We start from the raw sequence: 24487 nt of genomic DNA on the forward strand, positions 1-24487 counted from the left end.
CTTGTTTACTGCCATGTAATAAACTGCATTTCTGACTTTAATCTGAACACCCTGGGCAAAAGACAGCTATGATTCTGCCTGCTGGATTCTACCTCTGCCCTAAAGATAGTATTACAAAACTGCAAAAGGAAAAACATGAGTGGCAGTATACAACACTGGAAAAGGACAGCGGGCTTCATGAAGGAAAACAAGCATTTTTGCCATAAACGACTGATCTAGAATAGACTCAGCACCAGTAACTCTGTTCAGAAGACACACCACATACTGACTGTAGCACTCCAGTATAAATGCAAACATAAAAATTCAAGCTCTTTTACACTGATTATCGTAGCTCTTGATGCAATGCACAGACACCTTTGCAACTGGATACAGAAATAGTGGAACAGTCTCTGTACTGAAATCTTGTTTAGGATTTAAAACAAGAAGGACAGATAAGGACAAGAGGGACTTTCCCAAAGATGGTATCAGAGGAAAACAATGGTTTCAGCAACTTCAACTAGATCTCAAAATCTTATTTTGAGAAATTGAAGTGTTACAATGAACTAAGTTGCTCCATATTCCCTTCTGCAGAAATTATCTAAGCTTGATAATGAAAATTCATTGTGAGCCTGCTCCTTTCAAAGACGCTGCTGAGGGCAAATCTTACACTGCCACACAAATAAATCCATTAGGGATGCAAGTAAAATAACTCTTACTAACTTCAGCTGCCTTCTGTTGGACAGTTATTGATCCTCTTCTGGTAATATTTTTTAAAATCTTCTGTGAATCAAGAAGAAAGCAACCCAATCTTTTCCTTTTGAGGAAAACCTTATCGGTTTTCTCATTGCTTTTATTTTTGAAAAGCATACCAGAGAACTGTCTAGAGGACCTAATCCCTCCTAGCATCACAGAACAGTGCAAAGGAGAAAAGGGAGTATTTTCCTCTATATGGCTCGAGAGCAAGGGTTTATTAGAGAAAAAATGAAAACATTACAAGGATTAAATAATGGGATTTTATGGAGTAATAAATAAAATAACTTTTTAATCATATTAATGATGTATGTAATTTCTAATAAAAATATTTATGTTCTTTGCTTGCCAGAACATGAGATTCACCCAAGTCTTCTACCTCTGTGTGTGTAAAAGTCAGTCATAACAGGTTGAACTCCTCACAATCTCACTGGACATGTGGGAGTTATTGCTCAAGACAACAAAATAGTACTTTGGATAAAACCACATCTGTTTTTTGTAATATTGTGGTTCAACTTAAAATACCAGAATTTTTAAAGATTTATCATGTTTTACTCACAACACACCCACTCTATTATTATCATTATGTTATGGACAAATATAAACACAGCTAAAGTCATACTCATCAGAAACATTCTCAAGCATCTCTGAAAGTATGATTTTTTTAAACAGTTAGCTTATCTAAAAGAAAAACCCTTTTTCCCCCCCCTCCCCAAAAATAGTGGGGCAGTGTATTTTATATTTTAGACAAACCTTGCCAACAGGAACATTCTTAACATCTTCCACAAACACAACTTCCCTCAGAGACCACTGCTCTTCATTCACTTTCTCCTCCTCTTTTGGGGCAGGAGTAGATCGTCGTCGCTCTGAGACAAAAAAGTTAGCACCAAAAAGAAAGACTTGACATACTTAATCAAAGCATTAAAATGCAATGTTCAATAAACACCAAAACTTCCCCCCCAAAACATTATCAGCAGTCAAATGCAGAAATTAACAAGAGGTTAACAAACGTAGAAATTAACAAGAATACAACTTTAAGAGTCAGAGCTACCTAACAAGTATATCATGTCACTTTCATGTTTTTCTATGGATTTGGAAACTAATAAAGCCTATATGATAAGCAAAGTAATTTTAAAGATATTTAAGAAAAGTAATTAGAATACAGTATGTTTTAAAATTTTAAACAATACAGTAAGTAGAATACAAAAAATTAAAATACAAGGAACAAGCCCTGTTTTGGCAAGGCTCACATACTCCTGCTGTAAGTGAAATGGCTGACACTGTGATAACATTCAGTCACCCCTGCTCCAGTGCTTTGTATCAACCTTACAAAAAGCCTGCTTGCCTGCCACATATGGATTACTTGGTAAACTTCTAGAAGAATAGCAAATGAGGCAGAAAACAGCTATTTGGGCTAATGGCAATTGCAATACAGTTAGATTTGCTGCAGACTTTATCTGAACAGCAGCTGCAGTACACTCAGAATCAAATCTAAATACATAACAAGGCTACATTAACACTGACAAGAACCTTTAATCTTCCAAGTTGAGTATACAGTGTAATTAATTCTATCAACATATTTAAAGTAAGAAGCAGAGAATTTCTAAGCTAATTGCACAGTTAATTCCAAACACTAGTTCAAAAGCCCAGGCGAAGTTGTAGTCAGTGGGAAGTTACAGTTGAATGAACTGCAAAAGAAATCAATATTAAAAGACTTCTAGTAAAATCAGTGAGTGCTGCAGATCTGAGCAGATGAGATTCTCAGTCACTGCACAAGGCCATTTGAGTCATTAGGTCAATGCTGCTTAAAACTGCAGCTTGTGGACAATTAGAAGAATAAGCTGCAGAGAGAAGATTTCTTCAAATGATGGCATTGTCATTACATTTTATGAATTTATGTGTTTAAATTGAGAGAAAAAAATGCCTAAGGAGTCGAGTTACACAAATTTGGATTTAGTCTTTCAGGTTTTTAAGCACAACTTGTACCATGAAACTTCCCTGACTGCTTTTGTATGTTAGTAAAGAATGTCTCATTTTAGACATTTTCTGTAATAGATACAAACTGCTTTCTGCACTGACTTTCACCTACAAGGCAAGCTGTTCAACAGCAGCTTAATCTTTAAAGAAGTTTTCCAAAACAAGTCCTGGTTACAAAGAAACTCATTATTACATTGCAATTAAAAATAAATTTATCTTTAGAATTTCCTCTTGATCACCTCCTGAAAGATACTTTTGATTCTGAGAACTGTTACGCTTGCACAGATACACCTTACATCAAGGAGTCACTGCTTTTACGTTTATTTAACACTGACAATTCACAGATTATTCAAAGTCTATTACAAAAGCCTTTACCTACACTGCAGTACAGACTGAAAGACCAAAGGATTCTGAAATTAGTACAGAATTACCGTAGAATTGCCTTTTATGGAAACTTCTTATCTACATAATTATTTACATTTACTCTGAGCTACACATTACTTACTATATGGCATCGATGCACTGCTTGCTATTGAAGATGCATCACTACAAGTGGAAGCTGGGGATGGTGGAGGACCCATCTCAGTTTTCACTGGTTCCTGTTTGCTTTCAGGTCTAGAATAAAAGTTAGTATTCAGAAATGAAGAAAGAAAAAAGTGAAGTTTTTTCTGTGACAATGGACAAACCACCAGTGTATCCCAGCATTGTTCCTTTAACAATACCTTAAAGAAGTAACTCCACACTTGCAAACAACCATCCTAGCTGACAAGGCTATAAATCTTGAAGCTGGGGATGGTACAGTACTGCTTAATCAGGGATTAGTTTTTTAACATTAACTGAGCATAGATACACTATTACAGAAAATAAACATGATGAGCTTCATTTGAGCTTTTTTATTAGCTTTATACAGTAACCTGAAAGTGCAGAGCTGAGAAACATTTTCAAGCTTTACTTGAAATTCTTTAAATCTGTTTTAAGAAACATTTAAATGGCAACTGTCAACTGAAAAAAAAATTTTCAAACTATGGAGGGGCTGAAAGAGATCTGTTTAATCTCATGAAGAGCCAGGACACAGTTGGTTCTATTTTCAGCTACTAAAATATAAAATCTTGGAAACCTTATGAAACACTGTAGGCAAGCCTTCATTTAATACTCCTCCTGCATTTCACGTGTATGTGGTGCTTTGAAAGAAGCGTGACACCTTTCCTGCAGTGAGCATTTCTGCACATCTAGCCAAGTTTACAAGAAACCTAGTACCTCATAAAGATCACAAAACATTCAAAATTACAAAAATCTGACCTTCGTTTTCCGTTATTACTCCCCAGTTCAGGAGAGCATCACATGACCCATCTGTGTGTACGTGACCGTGGTCTCCACACTTACTTTGCTTCAGTAGTTTTGCTGGCCTTCTCCATGTTTTTCAAGCTCTCAGGAGACCGAAGCTGAAATCGACAGCTGTCATTCATGTTCCAAACAGATTCCATTAGCACACCAACTTTAGGAATTCCAGCACTGATTGAAAAAGCAACTGCTCCAGCATGATAGAGGGGGTTATTTCTTAAACACACCTAGAGATAGAAATATTGATTTCTATGAGAAAAATGAATTCTACTGAGGGAAATCATACATACGTTATTTTCTTGGTGGCATATGCAGTAGTCAAAACAGAAAACTTATGGAATCAATTGAAGAGGAAAGTCAGCATTATGTATGAAAAAAGAAGCTGTTGTGAAATTCACAGCTGAAAGCAACAGCTTCAGCATTGAAACTGTTTAACATATAATATTTAGATGCTCAACCAGAAAATGAACAATTAATCCAATAACAAGAGACTCATCACAAGTGTCAATCAGAATGGCTCTGCAATCAAAAGAAATGTGCTCCCTGGGAAAGGGCTGCTCCTCTGTATCAGTTATTAGCCTTTTTGGAAAAGGCTTCAAACCAAAGGCTTCAAACCACACGGCACAAACAAATCAAACCCAGATATTAATACTGCAGGCATTTAAATGCCTCATCATTTACAAAGCTTTTTGTTCTACAGGAAATTGTATCTCTATACTTACTTTCTCTCAAAATACAGAATCAGTAGGTAAGTTAAAACAGAAGTATTTTGCATGAGTACAGCTTGTTCTTCTGTGCAGCAAGAGTCATACTTTTAGAACAGCAATAATACTAACAGGACACAGCCATTTACAGCCATATAATTCAAACACACTATTTTCATTTCCCATTATTGCTATCACTTTTGTGCATAACTTTTTGTGCTAATTAATACTATGTTTTTTTTAAGAGCACACTGTAAGCTCATCATATAGTATGGTAAAAGTGCCACTGGTGACAGCTGTACTTGCCTGGGTTCCAACAGTTATGTTTGGCATAGAGGAGATACCAGCACTAGACTTCGGCTTTTTATTTTTTGCTCTGGCCTTTTCTAGCATTTTCTTCCTTTGGCTGAAAGGAACTACACCCCTGTGGAAAAATGCATGTTATTTTTAAAAGGCTGTGAAAGAAAAGCTTTGTTCAGAAGTTTGAACAGTTTATTCCTTCTGCTTAATGTAATCATGAGCAAACATTCAAGTGTGCGTGCCACCTTCTCCAAAATCTCAAAGCACTGCAGAAATGTCATCTTTTTCCATATGTACCCCAACTTTCCAAATTCATCTTGACTACCTCAATTTATACAGAGGAGAAGGAGGCAGAGCACATGACTAATTTCACTGCCAAATGGCTTTCCTTCCAGTCTGAAGTGCTGCAAAACCTTTGTCACAAGTGGTCAGAGTACCAAGTGTACTGTCACAAGTGGTGTACTCCAGTCACAGCTTTCAAGATGCAGCTTGCCTCTCTGAACTTGAGATATCTTTCCCACAAATAGTGATAATTTCCAGATTTTGCAACCTCTGAGGAACATGATTTTTGTCTCCAAATTCTAAAAGCCTCACTTTCTCTCTGGGTACATGGCTGAAGGAGTTCTGGGGCTCTTACAACGACTTCTACTGCAAGAGGGGGAAAAAAACCCACTTCTTTAGTAATTTGATCTGCTTGGTTTAGTTGAAAATCATGCCTGCATGCACAGTTAAGCATGCTTATTATTTTGATACTTCATGTTTCAGTCAGTGGCTCATACAGTTAGAAGCTTTGATTCAAGAAGCTCCTTCATGTTAAGTAAAATGTAAAAAGCATCAGTCCTGTGAAACACTGGAAATTGAAATCCTCTCTCATGTACTACAGATCACTGTAACTCAGGGTATCAATAGTAACAGAAGCTTCTGCCTGCATCAATCTGGTAACATAAAATCACCACGGCTGACATTTAACCAGAAAAAGAGACATTAGATCATAAACTGCTTCCAAAGACTGCATGTAAACACTAATGAGTATTTTTTGTATTTTGCACAGATTATTCCAGTACATATGGAAGGTTCTAACAGCCAAGTACCCCCAATGCTACAGCTCAGCAGTATCTATACAAAGAGTAATTAAAGTGTGCCATGTCAGCCATGACATAATAAAAGAGCCAAGAACCAGAAGTTTACAAGTCTAGCTACAAGTCTACTTAAATATTTTCCAGAATTAACAGAATTTAATGAGAAAGCTGTTTCATACAATTCATTTTCAATGCTCTCATTCCCAGCTCATCGTCGAGTATTGAGCTCATCCATGCCTCAAAGCCACTTGAACTTTAGGCATGATACATAATGCAATGACTCCTGACACACTGAAAAATAATGCATGCTGACAACGCATTAGTATTACTCAATTAATTCCCTTAAATTAGAAACTCATTTCAACGCCCTTTGGAAGTACTATTTTTGAGGGTTTGTCTTCTGCTTTGTTTTGTCTGGGCTTTTTTGGTGTAAGCTTCTTAATCATGAAGCTATTAGTTAAAATACTTTAACTAACATTTCATATTTTATGTCTGAAAGGGTTGTATTTTAACAACGAACTCCAGAGGGAGCATTTGATGTTTTTTCCCCCTTCTTTAAGATTTAGACCACAAACTAATAGACCAAATCTTCTAACAGAGCCAGGCAGAGGAACATCGACCTCATTCCATATTTATAATCTGAAAGACCCAAAAGGCATAGAGATTATTCTCTGATCCTGTGTAGTACTGATACATCTGAATGCTAAAGCACTTACACACATCTCCTAAAAGAATGACCTTATTCTGTTAAAGATGTTGTAATTGGATCCAAAAGCTTTAGGCATTAAAAAATAGAATAAATACATTTTATAAAGGGAACCTAGGATCAAGTGCAGATTTACCAAACTCAGAACAATGGTGGTTCAGTAGTTTTGCAACGATTCTGAGAGCCAGAGACATGAAGACATCCAGAGCATCCCCACTGTTGTACACAAACACAGTATTTACTTACCACCAATACAAGTTGTTCTCTAGCTGAGCACACGTGTAAAGAGCACAACAATGTAAAGAAACAATCCGTTCTCCCTGAAGCTCTGAGTATGTCTGTGCAGTGTGTTCTAATTTAGAGGCTACAGAGCTTAAAGTTTCATCTACCCATGTAGCAACCTAAGGGAGAAGGAAAAAAAGGAACAGAGAAGGTAGAGGGGGAAAAAAAAAAGAAAAGTTGCACATCAGTTGCATCTTTAATGTAATATTTACTGGTTTTGGGGGGGGGAATGTATCACAAAACAAAGAAACAATTATACCCTTGAGAAATTTATCCCCTACCATCCTTCTTTCCCCAAAAGAGAGCTTTCCAGAATTGTTTTCCCCTCTATTTCCAGTCCTCAACCTTAACAAAAATGGTTGAAAAAAACCGAAGGAGAAACCTGTCAAAGTATATGGATGTGTTGGTGTCTTACCAAATCAATTTCAAGTGCACTCTAACTGGGCTGAAAAGCATATTTAGCTAACTTACTCCACATCACTGAAAGCTTCAATGTCCTCAGTTTTTCTACTAAATCTCTATAGAACATTAACAAGCTTCTCAATTCCCAAACCAGAGTCAGTTTCTACTGTAACAGCAAAAAGTTACGTGCTTCATATAATCAGGCAACCTTTTCACTGTTTCAGCTTTAAATCTGATAGATATATTTTATAAAAACTTTTTGCATTTCATGGGGAGGAAAGGAATGAACAAATGAATTGAGTACTTCCTGGTGCAGATGAAGCTGAAGAAATAACTTCTCGACAATATACTGCAAGCAATTGAAAAAGCCCAGCTTGTCAAATTCAGCAACCAGCAAACATTTCATACCTTGTTATTTTCCGTGGCAACAGTTGCTCTAATACTATTTGCAGAAAGGAGCACAATCTTTTCATTGGTTAACCCCAAGAACATGGCTCGTGGATGATGTAGTGAAGGATTCTTTAGAAACAAGAAAGTATTTTAGATATTCAAAGCACATAAATAATTCTAAAGGGGAATATTTAAAGCTATACAGTACCTGTGCATTTCTATAAGGCTCTGATTCACTCCATTTCCACTGATAGAGCTCTCCTTTACTGCTAACAGCCACAAGCTCAGAATATAGAGCTCCAATAGAAATAAACTTTGTTCCATCCTACAAACACAGAAATACAAAGTGTAAGACAATGATATTATAAATACACCTATAAAAACATATAAATGCAAAAAAATGAACTTGGTATTGGTTTTTTTTTCAGAGCACCCATGAATGCTGAACCTGAAAATAAAGATATATCCAGATTGTCTCAAGATCAGCATGCCCCCTCACACAATACGCTATTGTTTCTGATGAAGTGAGGTTACAAAGAAAGATATTATTTCCAAGACCTCTAGCAACAGCATATACATGGCAATTAACCTGGACATTTTATCAAGAGCTTGCATGGTGCTTTAAGAACACAACACAGCTCATAAAAATAGAGATGAGAAGATCTCTTGACTTGTGACATTGAAAAATAAATTTCTGCTTGAAATTCTGGCTGTTTGAAATTAACAAAAAAGCAACACAATTCCATTACTAAGTATAGTCGGGAAGATATCTTCCAAGCTACCCAAGAAATTAATTATCAAATTCACTGTTTTATCAGTTAAACTACTCTTATCTTTCACTTCTGAAAGTAAATAACTGCAAACAACATCAAGCTTCAAAAAAATAGTATGCTATATCTCAATAATGCATTATTATAACCTGACATGCTGGGAAAGTTCCTAATTATTAGCTATTCCTCTTGCCCTTTTCTGCTTTTTAACATTTTGTCAAAACTCATCTGCTATCTTTCTACTACTTACATGGCATCAGTTCATTCATTTGCTTCGTCCTATACCTACAGGGACCTTAGAGGTCTGATTTCCTTCCTCTTATATTGGGTTTTGTATCAATGCAACTATACAATCTTACAACCTCGCTTTTGCAAATTCCTGTCTCTCCTTGCATTGAAACGGATCTCCAACTACAGAGAATTGGAGTGATTTCACAAAACATTAAATTCTGTTTACCAAGAAACATTTGTAACATTTCACTGCTCCTCAGCAAGTGCAGCTATAGAACAAACATGTTCCTTCTGAAGTTCCTTACTACTAGTAATTCAAATTTTTCTTCCACTTACAGTTTCACAAAAAAGGAAAAAAACCCAACTAGTATAAAATCAAATGCTGTCTTCTACAGCTACAGATCTGAAAGATTGTATTTGTTCTTCTCTGCAGTGGTTAGCTCCCCAGATCAGTATCTTTAACTGACTCTCAGATTACAATACATCACGTTTAAGTACTTAAGCCATCTGAGGGGAAACTGAACTCACTCAGCTATTAAAAAAGTCCCACTATCCAGTACATTTACCTGTCCTCTAAATTTGGAGACTTTTCACCACAGAAGTTTAAAAGTGGAAACAGTTTTAGTTTTGTAAGTCTGGATTTACACTATTTTTTTACTGTTTTCATCCCCAGAAGTGTGCATAACAAAAGTACATTCAGTACAGCTGTTATCAGATGCTCACCAGTATTTCTGGGAAAAAGAAAAGTAGCAGAAGGAAAGGACAGAAGAAATCACAAGCAATTCTCTTTTATACCCTGATAAGAGTCTCTAGAATTCGCTAAATCATTAGAGAACTATTTTGTTCTGGAGGGCATCTACCAACATAGCAAAGAAGTAACACAACCACTAATCCACGTCACGATTATTAATTTTGCCATGGCATAAACACTGCACATTCTGAGAAAGAACTGTCATCAGAACCTACTGTAGTCTAATGAGATGCATCTCTGCTTCATCAGCATAGATGAATCTTCAGAAGTTAGCTGGCCTAATGCCTCAGAGTTAAGTAGGAAAAGCAATTAATTTTTGCTCCAAGACACTCTCATTTTGACTTCTCATCTTGCTAATATATCTTTTAAAAACAAACAGCTTTGTACAAGAAGAGACCTGCCAATCAAATTTTTTCTCTCCTTTCCATCAAAATATTAGCAGTTGTGACCTAAGTGCTTCAGGATCAATGCTACATTCACCTCCAGAGGGCCATTCAACCAACTGCCCAAAGATGCACAAACAACACAACAGCTGTTTCTGCAAACCTGAAACTCTGTTCAACTACAAATTCTGATTTCAGACCAGAGAAATTAACACACGTGAAGATGATGCAGACTACTGGCAAAATCTTAGTATCTCAAGCAGAACACACCTACTTGAAAACACTAAAGGCTTGGTTTGCACCTACATTACAGTCAAGCAGGGAAAGACCAGCCATACTTGCCATTGCTACACTACCAATACACGTGGCACAAGGTCGATACAGTGCAACAGTGTAACAAGATCTGAATTATCAGAAGAATGTACTCACTGATTTGGATTCCTGAGCAGTTGATGATGTTTATTTGATGGAGAAAATGCAGTACCTGAGCAACATGTCTATACACTGTCAGTCTCAGATTGCTGGTGAAACTGATGTACTTGGGAGCTCTATCAGCTTTCTCTGTTTCACCCATGCCTCCCAGGTAGGTACTTCACCTCCCACAAACAAAAGTTAGCCACCCTCATCACAGCCTTCTACAGAGTTCTGTCCCAAATGTAAAGGTCAAAATAATGAAAAACAAATAAAAATATTTGCAAACGTGACTGGTTCTTTTGTAGCGGTTTCTCGTGTGCTTTCACTTGCCCCCTAGCTTACTGTCTGTTCCAGTAACCTTTCAAAACCCCCTTCCCATTTTCCAAAATGGAAGAGACATCTGAACTGACTTCTCTGCTAAACAATCTCCCTCAGGATTTTCTCCTTGAAGAATTTCTGTTGGAAAATACTAACAAAAATTCAACTGGATTTACATCAGGAAAAGACACAGAACCATTTCTTATCAATGTTTAGCTGAAGGAAATAATGGAAAGTTAAATTACTTTTGAATAAAAATGGAAGGCCCTTCCAGTAAGACACCTTGATTTAACTGGAAGCCCGGAAGCTGGGGTTTATATGAGTGCATGTGCAAACAGGTAAGTGGGAAGCAGTTCAGTATATAAAAGCTGCACAGGCATAGAGTTAGATATCACAGCAAAACAAACAAAAAAACCCACACTAGTAATAATGGCCATAGTAACATTACCAAAACAAAGATGATGAGTCAGTATTCCAAATCCAAACTATGTTTATTCATTGATGTTAAATTCCTGGAATGTCTCTCTACCAAGCTAGATTTTCTCATTCTAAGCTAGGGGAATAAAAGCTGCCAACTTTCACTGACAGAGAAGTTCAGTGTTACTAGATAAGGAAAAACAAAACCAAACCAAACCAACAACAAACCCAAAACAAAGGAAAAACACTTTAGACATAAAAGATCTGGCAGAGAGCAACTACTAGACAAAACATTCTTTTTAGGTCTCTTTATTTCTCAGTCTGAATGCCCAGAAGAAGACAATTGCATAGAAAGTCATGCTGCTGTTAGCAGAAATAAGCCTCTATATTCACCTCTGTTTTCAAGCTTTCTATCTAGATTTAGTCTGAAATGAACAGAGACATAGAAAAAGTGTGACAGATCAAAAAAGCAACCTCACAGATCCCATGGACAGACAGAAATGGGAAGACTAGAGCAAGTCAACAGAATTTGATCTACTAAACATAGAAGATCACTTTAATTCTTATGAAGTTTTTTTGGGGGGTTTTACTTTATTCAGGTTTTTAAAAACTCATCTCCCCAAACATCTAGGTAGTTCACAAAGACAATAACCACAGATATTCAATTACCATCATATAGCTGCTGTTTCTACTACTTTTATCTCCTGCGGTTATTACTTTTTGCCTTGAAAACGGAATTAAGGTTATTAATGAAGAACAGCTAATCAAAGCCAAAGGATTTTGAAGGAGCAACCAAATTACTCATCAACTCAAAACACAACTGCAAATAAATGCAAATTTTTACTACTGTAGTTTAAAAGCACCATACACTCAAAGTATCTCTAGAAATAATAATGCTTATCAAAAAGTGTTTCCTTGATGAAGCATAGTTTAGACTGTTTCATGAGCTCCATACTGCCAAATAAATGCTTTGAGCACCCAATAAATAAAAAAGAAAAAGAAAACCCAGTTTTATGATCTACAGCAGCATCTTGAAAATACACAGAGAAGAAAATTAGAACAGTAGTAACAGGAGTGCAGCTGTAAGGGTGTCAATAGTTATGTGTAATTTAACTAAATGCATAATAAGGAATATGCTTTATTACATTATCTCACAAAATGAAGACTTCATAGTCAAAAAGGCCACTCACGGTATTAATTCAGGAAAAAAATAAACAGATCAATTGCACAGCATGCAAATAATAGATTAAAAAATTCCATACCTTATCTGGCCACCACTGCAAGTCTTCTCCTAAAGAAACAGGACTTTGAACAGGTGTATTCTTCTTGTCCAGGTTTGGTTCCCCTTCCTTACTTGTTGAGCCTCTTTCATTATCAAATGAGGCTCCATCAAGCCACCTTCGTTCACGCAAACGTAAAACGGACTCACGTTCACGCAACAGCTCAGAGTCTCTCTCTAAGGGAAGAAGGAGAACTGGTATGCAATTGGGTCACACCAGTGGGATAAAAGTAAGCCACTCTCTAGTAAAGACCCTTCAGGATGCAACTAACAGCAGTTTAATCTACTCACACAGATTAAAAAATAGTCCTGACATGCAACATTCAACATATTAACTCTTTCAAGAATATGTACTTTAGAATCACTAAACATAAAATAAACTAGAAATAAAGGCTCACAGTTTTTTGCACTATGAAAAAATGCTAGAGAAATTTCACTTACATCATAAGAGGCCAAATACATTTAACATTTATATTTCAGGTTTTCTAGTACAGTATGCAGTTTTGTAGTTTTATCAATGTAGTTACAACAATAGAAGAATCTTAAGTCTATACAGACTGTCAGATAGCTTTATGCAAACCAAAAAAGAGTATTTATTAGAGAGTTTCATAGCAACTTTCCCAGAAAAAAGTAGTAATTTGAAAAGGTTAAAGAAAGAAAGTATTAAAAAAAGCTCTCATACATGTTTGATAATCCAACCCCTTTCATTTAAAGCAATATTCTATAGGACTGGATTTAATAAATTAAAGTTTATCTGCTTTGAGTCAATTAAATGAAAAAACTTTTCAAGAGTCAGACAAGTTTTTAAAAGGATCCTCACAGAAAAATGTTCCTTACCAAAATGCTTCCCCTCCAACTGGCCTATAAACTGTCTAAAGCCAGTACTCTGCAGTTCGCTCATGCAGAAAAATTTTTTAAATTAGGTAATCAAACTAACTTTCCACAGGTCAACTATGCATGGAAAACAAGGACTATGAAACTTGTGGTAACCTCTTTTATAGAACAATCTCTTATATAGAATAACCTTAGAAAAGGGAAAAAAAAGGAGGAATTTAGGAGTTATGTCAGATGCTGAATATTTGCACATGCACATAAATGCACTTAACCTATGAAGTACCTCACTTATGCTCACAAAAATCAACTGGAACTACAGATACGAGATGACTGCATTATTATCTCATAGTTTCAATGGATTACACTAAGTCTTGGGTCTTTTGCTGCATTAGACAAATGGGAAAGTTTTTACATAAGCCAAACACGACAGCCTGTCTTACAGATGTATGTCATATAAGTACTGTACTTACTTTCTAGCGAACATCACCCCCCTGACTAATAATTTTGGAACAGGAACTTACATGTTCAGCAATTAATATATTAAAACATGTTCATGAAAGGCAACAAAACTGTACTAAATCAACAATCACACCAGAGGTTGGATTAACAGTTTGGAAATATTCTAGATATTTGTGGCAACAGCCTCAAAAAGATAAGAAATGGCTGAATGATCTGTTATAAATTTCTCCAAGTGTATAATGCTTAAAAGAAAAAATGCCCTAACACTGCTCAAGGAGCTTTTTTTATCACCTGACAATAATTCTCCTTATCCAACTATAAAAATGCTTCAAAAGTAAAATTTAGATTTCTTCTCCCTCCTTGTTATCTAAAATTCCTCATTCCGTAAAGGTAACTTCTGTCATGGAACAACTAAGGAAATGTGAAGAACAGTGTACAAAGAGCAACCCAAAAGAAAGAAAGAAAGAAAGAAAGAAAGAAGAAGAAGAAGAAGAAAAGAAGCAAGTATTAAGAATGCTGCATGTCATCGATTACTACTAATTTTTGAGCCAAATTATATATTTGTATCACAATGTATTAGTAGGTACATACACTACGGTTTAAAATAAACTTAACATGCAATAATTTTATAACACCTTGCAACTCCAATGATCAACATTTATATTTTTAATATATAACTACCAACGTTCTTGAAGAACTTACCTGCTAACAGTCAGAATTCATTAACAATTTTGATGAGCAGCAGTCTACTTGTCTACTCTATATTTGAGAACATAGCACAGTCTACTTTCACATTAAATCAGCATCTAAACCACCAGTGTGTACTACCACTAGCTTTTCCCACAGCAAACTACTTATTACAAAGAAAAAAGGTGCAAAATTACCTCTGGATGAGCCTAGCCTGGAAAGTGATGAGCGCCGAAAGGATGGATAACCAAAGTAACTAATATCTTCTGAAAACATAGCATCAGCATCAATAATGACACTTGGGTGAGCAGAATGTATGTCAGCATCCAGAAGAGACATAAGATCCTCTATAAGAGGAGACAAGGGTCTTAAGTGAATAATCAGCTACTTAAAACATCAGCTAGAGAGACCATCAACTAAACAAATATCAAAAAAAAATCCTATCTATTAATTGAATTTCTGCTCTTCAGATTCACCAGTGCAAACTCATGTGCCTCCTATGCAACCACATTTACAATCAAGCTTGGCAAACTAGTGAACAATACCAGCTTCCCTGCAAGAACTGCTCTGTCACTTACCTAACTACATTTCCCAAAACATATTGTTCTGTATTCCAGAAATTCAAACTTTTGACTGTCACTTGAAAGAACGAGGCACTAAAGATAGAGACATATACACACATGTGCACACACACTCATGCATGAGATGCACAGCTCCCAAAATGACCTAGAATGGAGGGAGGACAGAGCTGATGGAGAAAGGCAACCTCTGCACAGCCACGTCTTTGATGCCAAAGACTGCACCCTTCTCCATGCAATGGTTCCTTCAGAGAATGATGTACTCATTTAATTCACAAGCTAGCAACTTGCAGCTCTCAATACAAAGCTTTAAATGGTAGCTACACGAAAAACAACAGTTATCTGGAAAAAGCACAATGTTTTAATACCATGCAGTTTAAAAAAAACACCCAACCAAACCTAAAGGTTGAACTTAAATTAAATACTGTGACTGTCCTAGCTTCTGTGTTAGAAAACTTGAGTTTCCCTGGAGTAGTGATCATCATTAAAATGCAAAACAATCTCCTTCCAGTAACTAAACTAAAGCTTCTATCCACACACAAAAGAGGCTACTGGAAATCCATGTGACTTATTGAAGGCCAGCAATACGGACTGTCAAGACAACTGCACCTGACCACCATCTTACTACAGAAGGTCAGTCCTGCTCCCCTCCTTTATCCCTGTGGCAGGCACCTCCTTGGGACAAGGAGGGATTTCTAAATCTGCAACTAGTGCATTCACCTGGCTTGAAACAGAAGCTCACTGATTAGAAGTAAGGTGGGGATGGATCTCCACACTGACTTAATGGAGTAATCAGAGCCCCAAATGTGGAGCTTAACCATACACTGCAAAGTTGACCAGACCCTGCTGCTTGCTGCCGAAGGAAATAGTTCTGCCCTTCCCAAACCTTCAAGCAAATCTGACCTTAAAAAAAAAAAAAAAAATCAGGCTCCCCAAATTAGGCTTCACTAGCCCATACAGGCCCAAAAATCTCACCCCCATGCAAGGAAATGGCAGGATAGTGCCTTCTGGCAGAAGGACAGCCTCATCAGCTTAAACCACCCACAAAGCTCATGTGAGGCTATACACAGACTCCCTTAGGAAACCTGGAAGGAGCACAATTCCTGCACATCCAGTTCTCAGCCTCTATCTCACAGGCACAGAAGGAAACAGTGGCTAGAAAATAAGCATTCTTGACAGCAGAATCTGATTATTATAAGTCTTCTTCTCAGTGTCTGGAATGAAATGGAGGGAGGAACCCGAAGTAGAGGGTATCAAAAAACTGAAAAGGAGCCAGAAGTCTGCTCTTAGAGCTGGTATTAACTCACTTAAGACTTTCACAGGTTTGTACATCAGAATATTCATCCTTGTATTTCAAAACTCATCTACAGGAAATGCAACACATACCACCGACTGTCCACAGAAAAACAGCACTGCAAACCAGTGAGCACAGTGGGCTCAAGGCAAGACCTACATAAATGCTTTTTGCATTGATTAAGTAATCCACTCAAGTGTAGGCTGTGCTTCTAAAACCACACCATTTGGGACTCCATAGTTCACACAGTACACTTTAGGAAGTCATCCATGACAGACAGCTTGGAGATCTTAGGAAGACAATTCACATTTGGTAAACAGGATTTATCTAAAACAATTCAGATCACTCAGAGTATCCTTACCCTGCCTGCTACTGGCTTTTCACAACTATAAAGCTGCAGTATACCTTACCTTCGGGGTGAACTTGTAAGTAACAGACTTTCAGAGCTGGGAACACAGATGACATTTTGTTGTATTTCCCAGTATTGACATACTGCTCCCTCCTCCCACAACCATATTTTCCTAGGTAAGCTCCAATCCCTCCATACTCTAGCAACTAGTTCTGGTATCTTCTGGTCAGTGTCCAGGAAAAAAAACTGCAAAGAACTCAAAGAAGTTTGATCTCTTTCTAGGAACCAAACTGCCCAGTACAGAAAAGAACTTTCCACCTTCATTCAAAACAGACAATACTGGATTTTTTATAAGGTAAGCTATGTGAGAAATCCTCTCCACAGAAAACACACACTAACTTGTAACACACACACACACACACTCCACCAGGTCAGGCATCTTGAGTTTAGCTGTGCTTCCAAAAAAAAAAAAAAAAAAAGGTAAAAATTCAAGTATCAGACGTAAGAACCAAAACTATGTGGCTTTGGGCTAAATACGCATTAAGATGAGTAACGAAATGAAGCCTTTTCTTACCCTCTTATTTCAGCTTCAAATCAGATTTTAATTTTCTTCCAGTATTTCTGAAAGAGATCCCCCTTCTTCCATTTTCTATATCAGCAAAGAAAGGTGCTAAAACCAGTAGGGATAGGAGCCAAATCCACTCCCCTTCAAACATCACTGGAATTTTTTTAGCGCTGTGAAAACACAGATACTGCAAGGCTACATCCAGTTTAAGAATCCAGAGTTTAAAAAAATGAAACAAAACAAAACCAAAAAAAAAAACCAAAAAAACATTCTCTATGTCTTTATTTTCCTGCTCTTCAGACAAATCCCATGGGATTATATCATTCATCTCTTATGCTGTTTTAGACCAGAATCAGACTGCTCCCTTTACAGCTAGGTGTGATACTTCTGATGAACCTATTTTTGTAAGAAAATATCTATGATTCACTACTAAATACCAAAGAAAATTGGAAGGAAAAAGATATCCAGTTCAGAGGAAAAAAGAAAAAAAAAAAAAAACAAAACAAAAAAATACCCACACCAAAAAAAATCAATAAAACCCCCTAGTTTTCAGTGTGCCCATAAGCAGCAATTCAAAGAGCATTGTCACTGGATTCATTAATTGAAGGCATTGCTTAGATCAATTCTGATCTCAAGTACAGCTCACTTTAAACCTTTTCCCTTGAGGGTGCAATCATAAGTTCTCTCCCCTCTTCTCAGCTGCACACTTTTATGAAATATTCAAGTATTCAATGTGTGCAGTACCTCCTTCTCTTTCAAGTTTGGATTAAATTGGCAAAACTGTGACAGTGAAGGGAGAGAAACATTTGTTTTGGTTTCCTAGGAAACTAGACTAAAACAGAACTCCAGAATTCATTCTTGATAAGATAATATTTATTCAAAATATTACCCAACTTGAAGTTCACAAAAACAGAGAAAAAAACCCAACCCAACAGCAGAGAAAACCAAACCACAACAGCAACACCTCAAAAAAACCCCAACCCCATTATCTAATTGTTTTCCCCAAAGGCAAACCACTGAGCTGATCCTACACTAGGCTGCAGCTCCCATTCCCCTCCCTGGAAGCCAGCACAGTAATCCCTGCTGCGATGCCAGCCCATCTCTCTCTGCAAAGCAGCCTGGATGTTGTCAAACCCACGTTTCACAAGTCCCACCAGCGAGAACCCATTGTACCATGCAGAAGTAACGGAGCAAATACGCACTCCTCTGAACTGCACAAACAACAAAACTTTTAACATCAACAGCATCTCTATTCCAACTATTAACAGATCACAAAGCCCACAAGAACCCTCTAATACTACCTGGTATGAGCCTCATAGGGGCTGTCAAGTCTTTCCTATGCTAAATGATTTTGTTCTATATATTTTTTCCTTGATTATTTTCCTTATGTATTTGTTATGAAACAAATGAACCCACAGTCCTCTCTGCTAACTATCATAGAACAAAAGAAACAGGACTAGATTAGAAAAGCCAAAAATCAAAGTACACTGGGATCCAAAAATAAATATTTTAGAGACACTCGTTGATAGCAATCTGTACAGAAAAGTAACGTTCTGCTCTCAAGACATTTTGAGAATTCAGAAAGGATTGAAACATGTTTTTTGCTACCTCAAAAAAGTCAGATGCATAGCGTTTACAATACTAATAATATCATCAAAACTGATATATATTAAGAAATTATGATCCATTAAACAAGAATATATTAATTTCACAGTACTTGGAAAGTATCTCAGCTTATTAATGATTTTTTTAATTATATGTAAAGTGTTTTTAAAATTTTCTCTACCTTGGAAAGCTTGGAGAAGTAACCCCAAAATTTAAGAGTCACAAAGCATCAGACATGCAGAAGGCAGAAAGACAAAATTAACATATGCTTTCAATTGAAATGAAAGAGTCTGAAAAGTCCAGAGGCAAATTCTGTCTTCTCACTTGCTTTTTTTTTTGTGCTTGAAATGAAAATCAAAAAGCTTTAAAGCATAATTTGGCATAATTTTAAAAAAGGTTCTTTATCTTTCAGAACAATAAAAAAAGCCTAACAATTGAATGCATATAGCATTTATCAATTATCCACAATTTTCTCTGATGATGTTATAGTTCCAAAGGGGCATCCAGACATGAGATGACAAGTGAAAGCAGGAAAACTGCAAAGTTTATAGAGCAAAAATACTTTTAAAAAGAGCTACAGGCAACTTTCTCTGGCCATTTAGTTTTCCTGAAAACCAGCTTGCATGGTCATGTGACACAAGCAAAGCCGCTAATTTTTACTATTCAATGTTTCAACAGTAGAGTTATGACAGCACTGCCTAGTGTGCAGCTAGACTTCTGAGCAGTTTCAGATACCAAACTAATTAATTTCTGTGCAACAGACTGATTTTCACCCATAAAACTTAGGACAGAGACGGCATGCACATTCTGCAAATCAGAAATTACGTCTTTGAAGAGTGGCGCTAAGACACATCAAATGTCATTTCAGTCCTCATTTCCATATCTTTTCCCATAAAAACTGGGAGAAAATTAGCCAAATTTCTCTGTGGGGTAAAACAGGGGAAAAACCTAATTTTAGGACATTGCAATCCCTTACAGAAACTTTACTCTGAACAGGGAAGACTTAAAGATTAAGCCAAGGAGAAAATTTTTTTTCTGGACATCCAGTGAGGACAGTGAAACTCGGCATACTACTTTAACCCATCTCAAATAGATGAGACTCACAGACTGTAGGAGAGGCACCTTCAAATAAATGTTACCAGTCACAGGTTGTCAGACAGTCCCTATTAATCGATCCTTAGGATCACAAGAGGTACTCAGAGAACAGTTGATGCTGTTGAAGGCTGGTTAGTATGGTTAAAAGCAGTAATTTACAGTAGAAGTTCCTAACTGTGATTTATCTTCTCAAAGTCAGTTCTGGAGGAATGTATTTGGGTATCCTTAAGACTAAGAAGTGCTTTGAACACTTGGAAACTTCAGAGAATTAACTTCCTCCAGTGCATCTGCCTAATGCTGATCACTAAAAAATAAGACTGAGATTAAAGACTTTTTCATGCCTTTCACCAAAAGAGTCTTGATTCCACAGCAAAATAAAGATGCTTGACAGATGCAACTCAAACTAAAAGAAGCAAAATGAAATGCAAAGTTTTTGTTGCAGAAATTAAAAAAACCCATTCTCTAATCATATGACTGACAAGATAAAGATGGACGAAGGCCATGAACCTTCCTGGTGAACCAGATGAGCAGAAAGAAAAAACCAAAATACAACCATTTATTAGAAAAATACCAAAACATCATTTTGACACGCAAGAAAAGCTACTATGTAGTCAGAGTTCAGACATGCTCTCTTCGTGCAGTGCAACTAACACAACACTGGATTTGGCTGCTATGTTTTCCAATCTGTTCACTCAGCAAGAAAAGTTTGTCTAAATTATTTAGCCAGTGCAAAAGAAGATTCAAAGTCTTTTATAAAAAGCAATTTTATGGGACAGGCAGTATTTCAAAAACAGCTGCACTTATATTACAGGGTTTTGCCATTATAGCCAGAACAGCATTTATAAGGGGAACGTGACATGAAGACGAAGTTCTCGATCTAACTGTAACCATTGTAAAGTGTTTTGCCCTCTATTAAGGCTTTTTGATTTTAAAAAAGCACATAATTTTTGCTCTAAAAACTTATATGAATATTAAGAATATGTTAGTACTAAAAAACATGCAAGTCACTAGAAAGTTTTAGAATTAGCTTTTATGAGCAAGCCACACAGCAGTCTCAGCATCTCACTGAGCAGCAAAATAGGCTAAAGTAATGCTAGTGTTACAAAGCCTGGGATCCTAAAAAAACCCATAACTTTCATGCTTCCCACAAGCAGTATCAACAGTTATTCTTCAGTGGCTATTCTAATCCCTCAAGACATTCCAGTCCATCTTTTGTTTTATACATCTTTAGACTTTGTTCCTATAAGCAACAATTGTCTTCGCCGCGTACCTCGCACAGCACACAGCTCACTGTCAGTACTTAAGTACAGAAAAATAGGAACGTGTGGCGATCTTTTATCAAAAGTTGCACGATACAAACCTCCAGGAAGATATGATTCACTTGCTGTATCATCCCCATCATCTCCATCTTCATCATCACGACTCAACAAATTATTTACAGCAAGGTTTACATCAAGATTTGTTCGTTGGAGTTCTCGAATAATAATACTTCTGGACTTCCCTTGTAAAACAACTTGTGCCTATAAGAGCAGAGTGAATTGGTTACTGGTCACTCTCAGATCACCAACCACTGTTCATAAGAAGACGCTTAATTCTAAAAAAAGTCTAACAAGAATCAAAAGTCAGTAAGAGTACATACAGACACAGGCTCCTATCAATTTTTCACAGTATCGTGTACTTGATATCCAGCCTTCTCTCAGTTCCAGTTAGGCCACTGAACTCCAACTTTGGCACTAAATTTCCTAACAGAATCTTATAATAATCTACTTCTTGGAATGTTTAATGCTGCAGTTAAATAATAAGTAAAATCTGGTTTTGAGAGTTTCTGTATGTTTCTATAAAAGTGTTTAAACTTCGTATGCCAATCAACAGAGTTTGCAATCAATTGCTGTGCCAAAACTACAGCTTGATCCCTTTTATACCGTTTCTCTTTCCACTGCCCTTCAAACAAAACCATTTTAATTACTCTATTTTCCTCATCGTTCTGTTTTTAAAGGCCTACCATCAGCAGTTTCTGCAACACCGTAGTTCTTATTTACAAAGTGCAAATGCAGATAACACCTCCCAAACATCAGATGCAATGAATTTACAAAAAAAAGACAAAAACTCTGATTTATTCCACTGAGCCTAGGACTCAGAGCACTTTGTTTTTCCAGACTAGCTTCTACAGAATGTCAGAGATTATGAGAGTTTTGAAAGATCAGAAACAAAAGAACGTAAGAAACAAGTACTAAGTATTTTCACAACAGAGTAAAAATAAGGCACCAAGTAAAATGGTCTGTTGGAAAGCAAAAAAAAAAAGGGGGGGGGGGGACATTCTAATAGCACACAAAGGTAAATTTTTTGTCATAAACTTCTATGCCAGAGGTTTACAGATTTTTGAGACCTCCTAGAGTCTATAGAACATCTGCTAAGATCTTTCCCATTGCTCTGCTTTCAAGTTACCTCAAAAATGTTTTAGACACCTTCTATTTTGAAGGTAAACAAAGTACGCTATTTAAAAAATAAAAGAAGGCAAACTATCACAGCAAGGGAGGTAAAGCAGATTATCTTTCACCTAGCAACTAACTTCTGTATTTCAAATGTCAACCAGCAACTAGTTCTAAGTTAACAGTTAAAATGCATTAACTAGTCACTTATTTTGAATGTTTTCGTTTCTTCAAATATAGAGGGAAATGTTTTAATAGACTGAACTGCCTCTTCAGACTTCAGTGCATTGAAAGGCAAAAGCCGAGCAATATATACCCAATATTCATAAAAGTCACATTTATAAAAAATTAAGCAGAGGTGCCATGAAGAAATATTACCAGTATTTTAAAGAGAATAAATAAATTTTATGTCTTTCATTCACACCTGAAATGGATCATTCCTTCTATCAAACACAAAAAAAAAAGTCAATCTGCCCTCCTTTGTTGCATTCCTTCAAGAAACTTAACATTTGATGTTATTCTCAAATATGTGATTCTCTCACTAAATCTCCCCTCTGCAACCAAACATGGCCTTCCTCATCTACTATCAACATATACGTTGTCTTGGCTGATGTTTGAAAATAAAAATTCTAGAATCCAAATGTCTATCACTTCCACTGCATACTTAAGAATAAAACCAAGTCAGCTAAGGAAAGTCAATTTCTTCAATTGCATGCCATTACTCCTTGGGGAATAGGCACTACTGCAACACATTCTGGTACACATGCTTTGAGAAGCTCTCCAAGTTTTTGGCGACAAGCAGTTTCTAGTTCACACACCTGTGAAATTAGTTCCTCTGGAATGACTGATGCTGGAATCACTGGTTGTGGCTGACTCCCCAGCAGTCCAGATCCTCTATCACGTCCTGTGCGTATAACTCTGGTCTGCCTTCGAGAGTCTCGAGCTCCAGCAGATGATCTACCAGAAGATCCTCCTCCACTTCCACCAACCCCTGAACTCCAGCGGCTTCTAGAAGATTTAGATTATTTGTTTTTTTTAATACAGCAGCATACCTTGGGGACTACTTCAAACATCTTTAGTTTTATTACTAATTACTTATAAACAGCCTCTGAAAAATACTGCAGCTTGACTTCACAGACAAATGCCTTAAAAGTAACTCTCAAAACTAGAAAGAACAAGAACACCAGGAAACTGATGAAGTTCTGAAAAAAGCAGAAGAAATAAAAAAAAAACCAGGACTCCAGCTGGAACTTGCATTCTTTTCTAATCATATAGCTGTGTGGATGTATACATACATAAGCACATCAAAGGATCAATTTCCAGATTTTCTAAAAGCAGTAGCAGCAGCACAACACTTAACACTTATCTGTCAATTTCCTGCTGTAAAAGCACACACGCACCAACTTCACTGTCAGTGGTTCTGATAGAACATCACTATGCTTAGGTGGATCTTCTAAAGATCCTGATAGATTATTTACATTAAGAAATTGGTTAAGATTACACTAGAAAAATCAAGTAATCTTTTCTACAGGAAAAGAAATCTTACACTAGATAGTTCTCTGATCCTCAGGCCTAGTTTTCAAAATATACTCTACTTTTTATATATTCCTATTGCAGAAATCAACAGCTGCACGCATTACAAAAACATGCCTTAACTGACTGAACAGTTTGTTTCTGCAAATCAGCATCAAAATAAGGCAACAAAAAGACAGTGATTTGTAGAAATACACATCTCACCATCATTACAGCTATCCACTAATAATTATCACCACAGAACTGTGTCAATTGAATCTGCTCTGAATTTAAGTCAAGATAATCTGATGCCATGAAAGACAAGAGACTCTAGTTTGTTCTTCAAGGTTAACTAAGCTTTATCTTGTACTACACCTTAAAGGTTATTGGATATGCTATTGCTGCTACTTAATAATCTGTATCAGCAGAACCTTCCTGCTATCAACCACTCAAGTCTCAAACTCCTATCAAGAAAAAACATTTAAAATCAGACATGAAAATAAAGATATGTTCTCTGAAACAGCATCTAATAAATTTACATTAAAAGTCTATCATATGTAGCTATTAAAAGCTAATTAATTAAGAATACTTGTCTTGCATTGTATGC

The 24487-nt window shown here is 36.5% G+C and overlaps 1 protein-coding gene across 9 annotated transcripts in view; it reads right to left on the reverse strand.

Moving 5' to 3' along the window:
• UBR5 (ubiquitin protein ligase E3 component n-recognin 5) overlaps positions 1-24487 on the reverse strand; it is an 87755-nt gene that overhangs the window by 41660 nt on the left and 21608 nt on the right. For 6 of the 9 annotated variants that reach the window (XM_038130175.1, XM_038130173.1, XM_038130170.1 and 3 more), the window contains 11 exons: positions 23187-23376; positions 21300-21459; positions 14651-14800; positions 12457-12668; positions 8119-8235; positions 7929-8039; positions 7083-7237; positions 5058-5175; positions 4090-4274; positions 3212-3321; positions 1483-1595 (listed from right to left, as the gene is read on the reverse strand). In XM_038130175.1, the coding sequence (XP_037986103.1) occupies positions 1483-1595; positions 3212-3321; positions 4090-4274; positions 5058-5175; positions 7083-7237; positions 7929-8039; positions 8119-8235; positions 12457-12668; positions 14651-14800; positions 21300-21459; positions 23187-23376 (1621 nt within the window). Of the gene's footprint in view, positions 1-1482; positions 1596-3211; positions 3322-4089; positions 4275-5057; positions 5176-7082; positions 7238-7928; positions 8040-8118; positions 8236-12456; positions 12669-14650; positions 14801-17248; positions 17380-21299; positions 21460-23186; positions 23377-24487 lie in introns of those variants that run through there. The other 3 variants (XM_038130171.1, XM_038130174.1, XM_038130178.1) reach the window with 2 other exon arrangements.

The sequence above is a fragment of the Motacilla alba genome, chromosome 2 (assembly GCF_015832195.1).
Source record: "Motacilla alba alba isolate MOTALB_02 chromosome 2, Motacilla_alba_V1.0_pri, whole genome shotgun sequence".
In the NCBI taxonomy this organism is placed as follows: domain Eukaryota; kingdom Metazoa; phylum Chordata; class Aves; order Passeriformes; family Motacillidae; genus Motacilla; species Motacilla alba.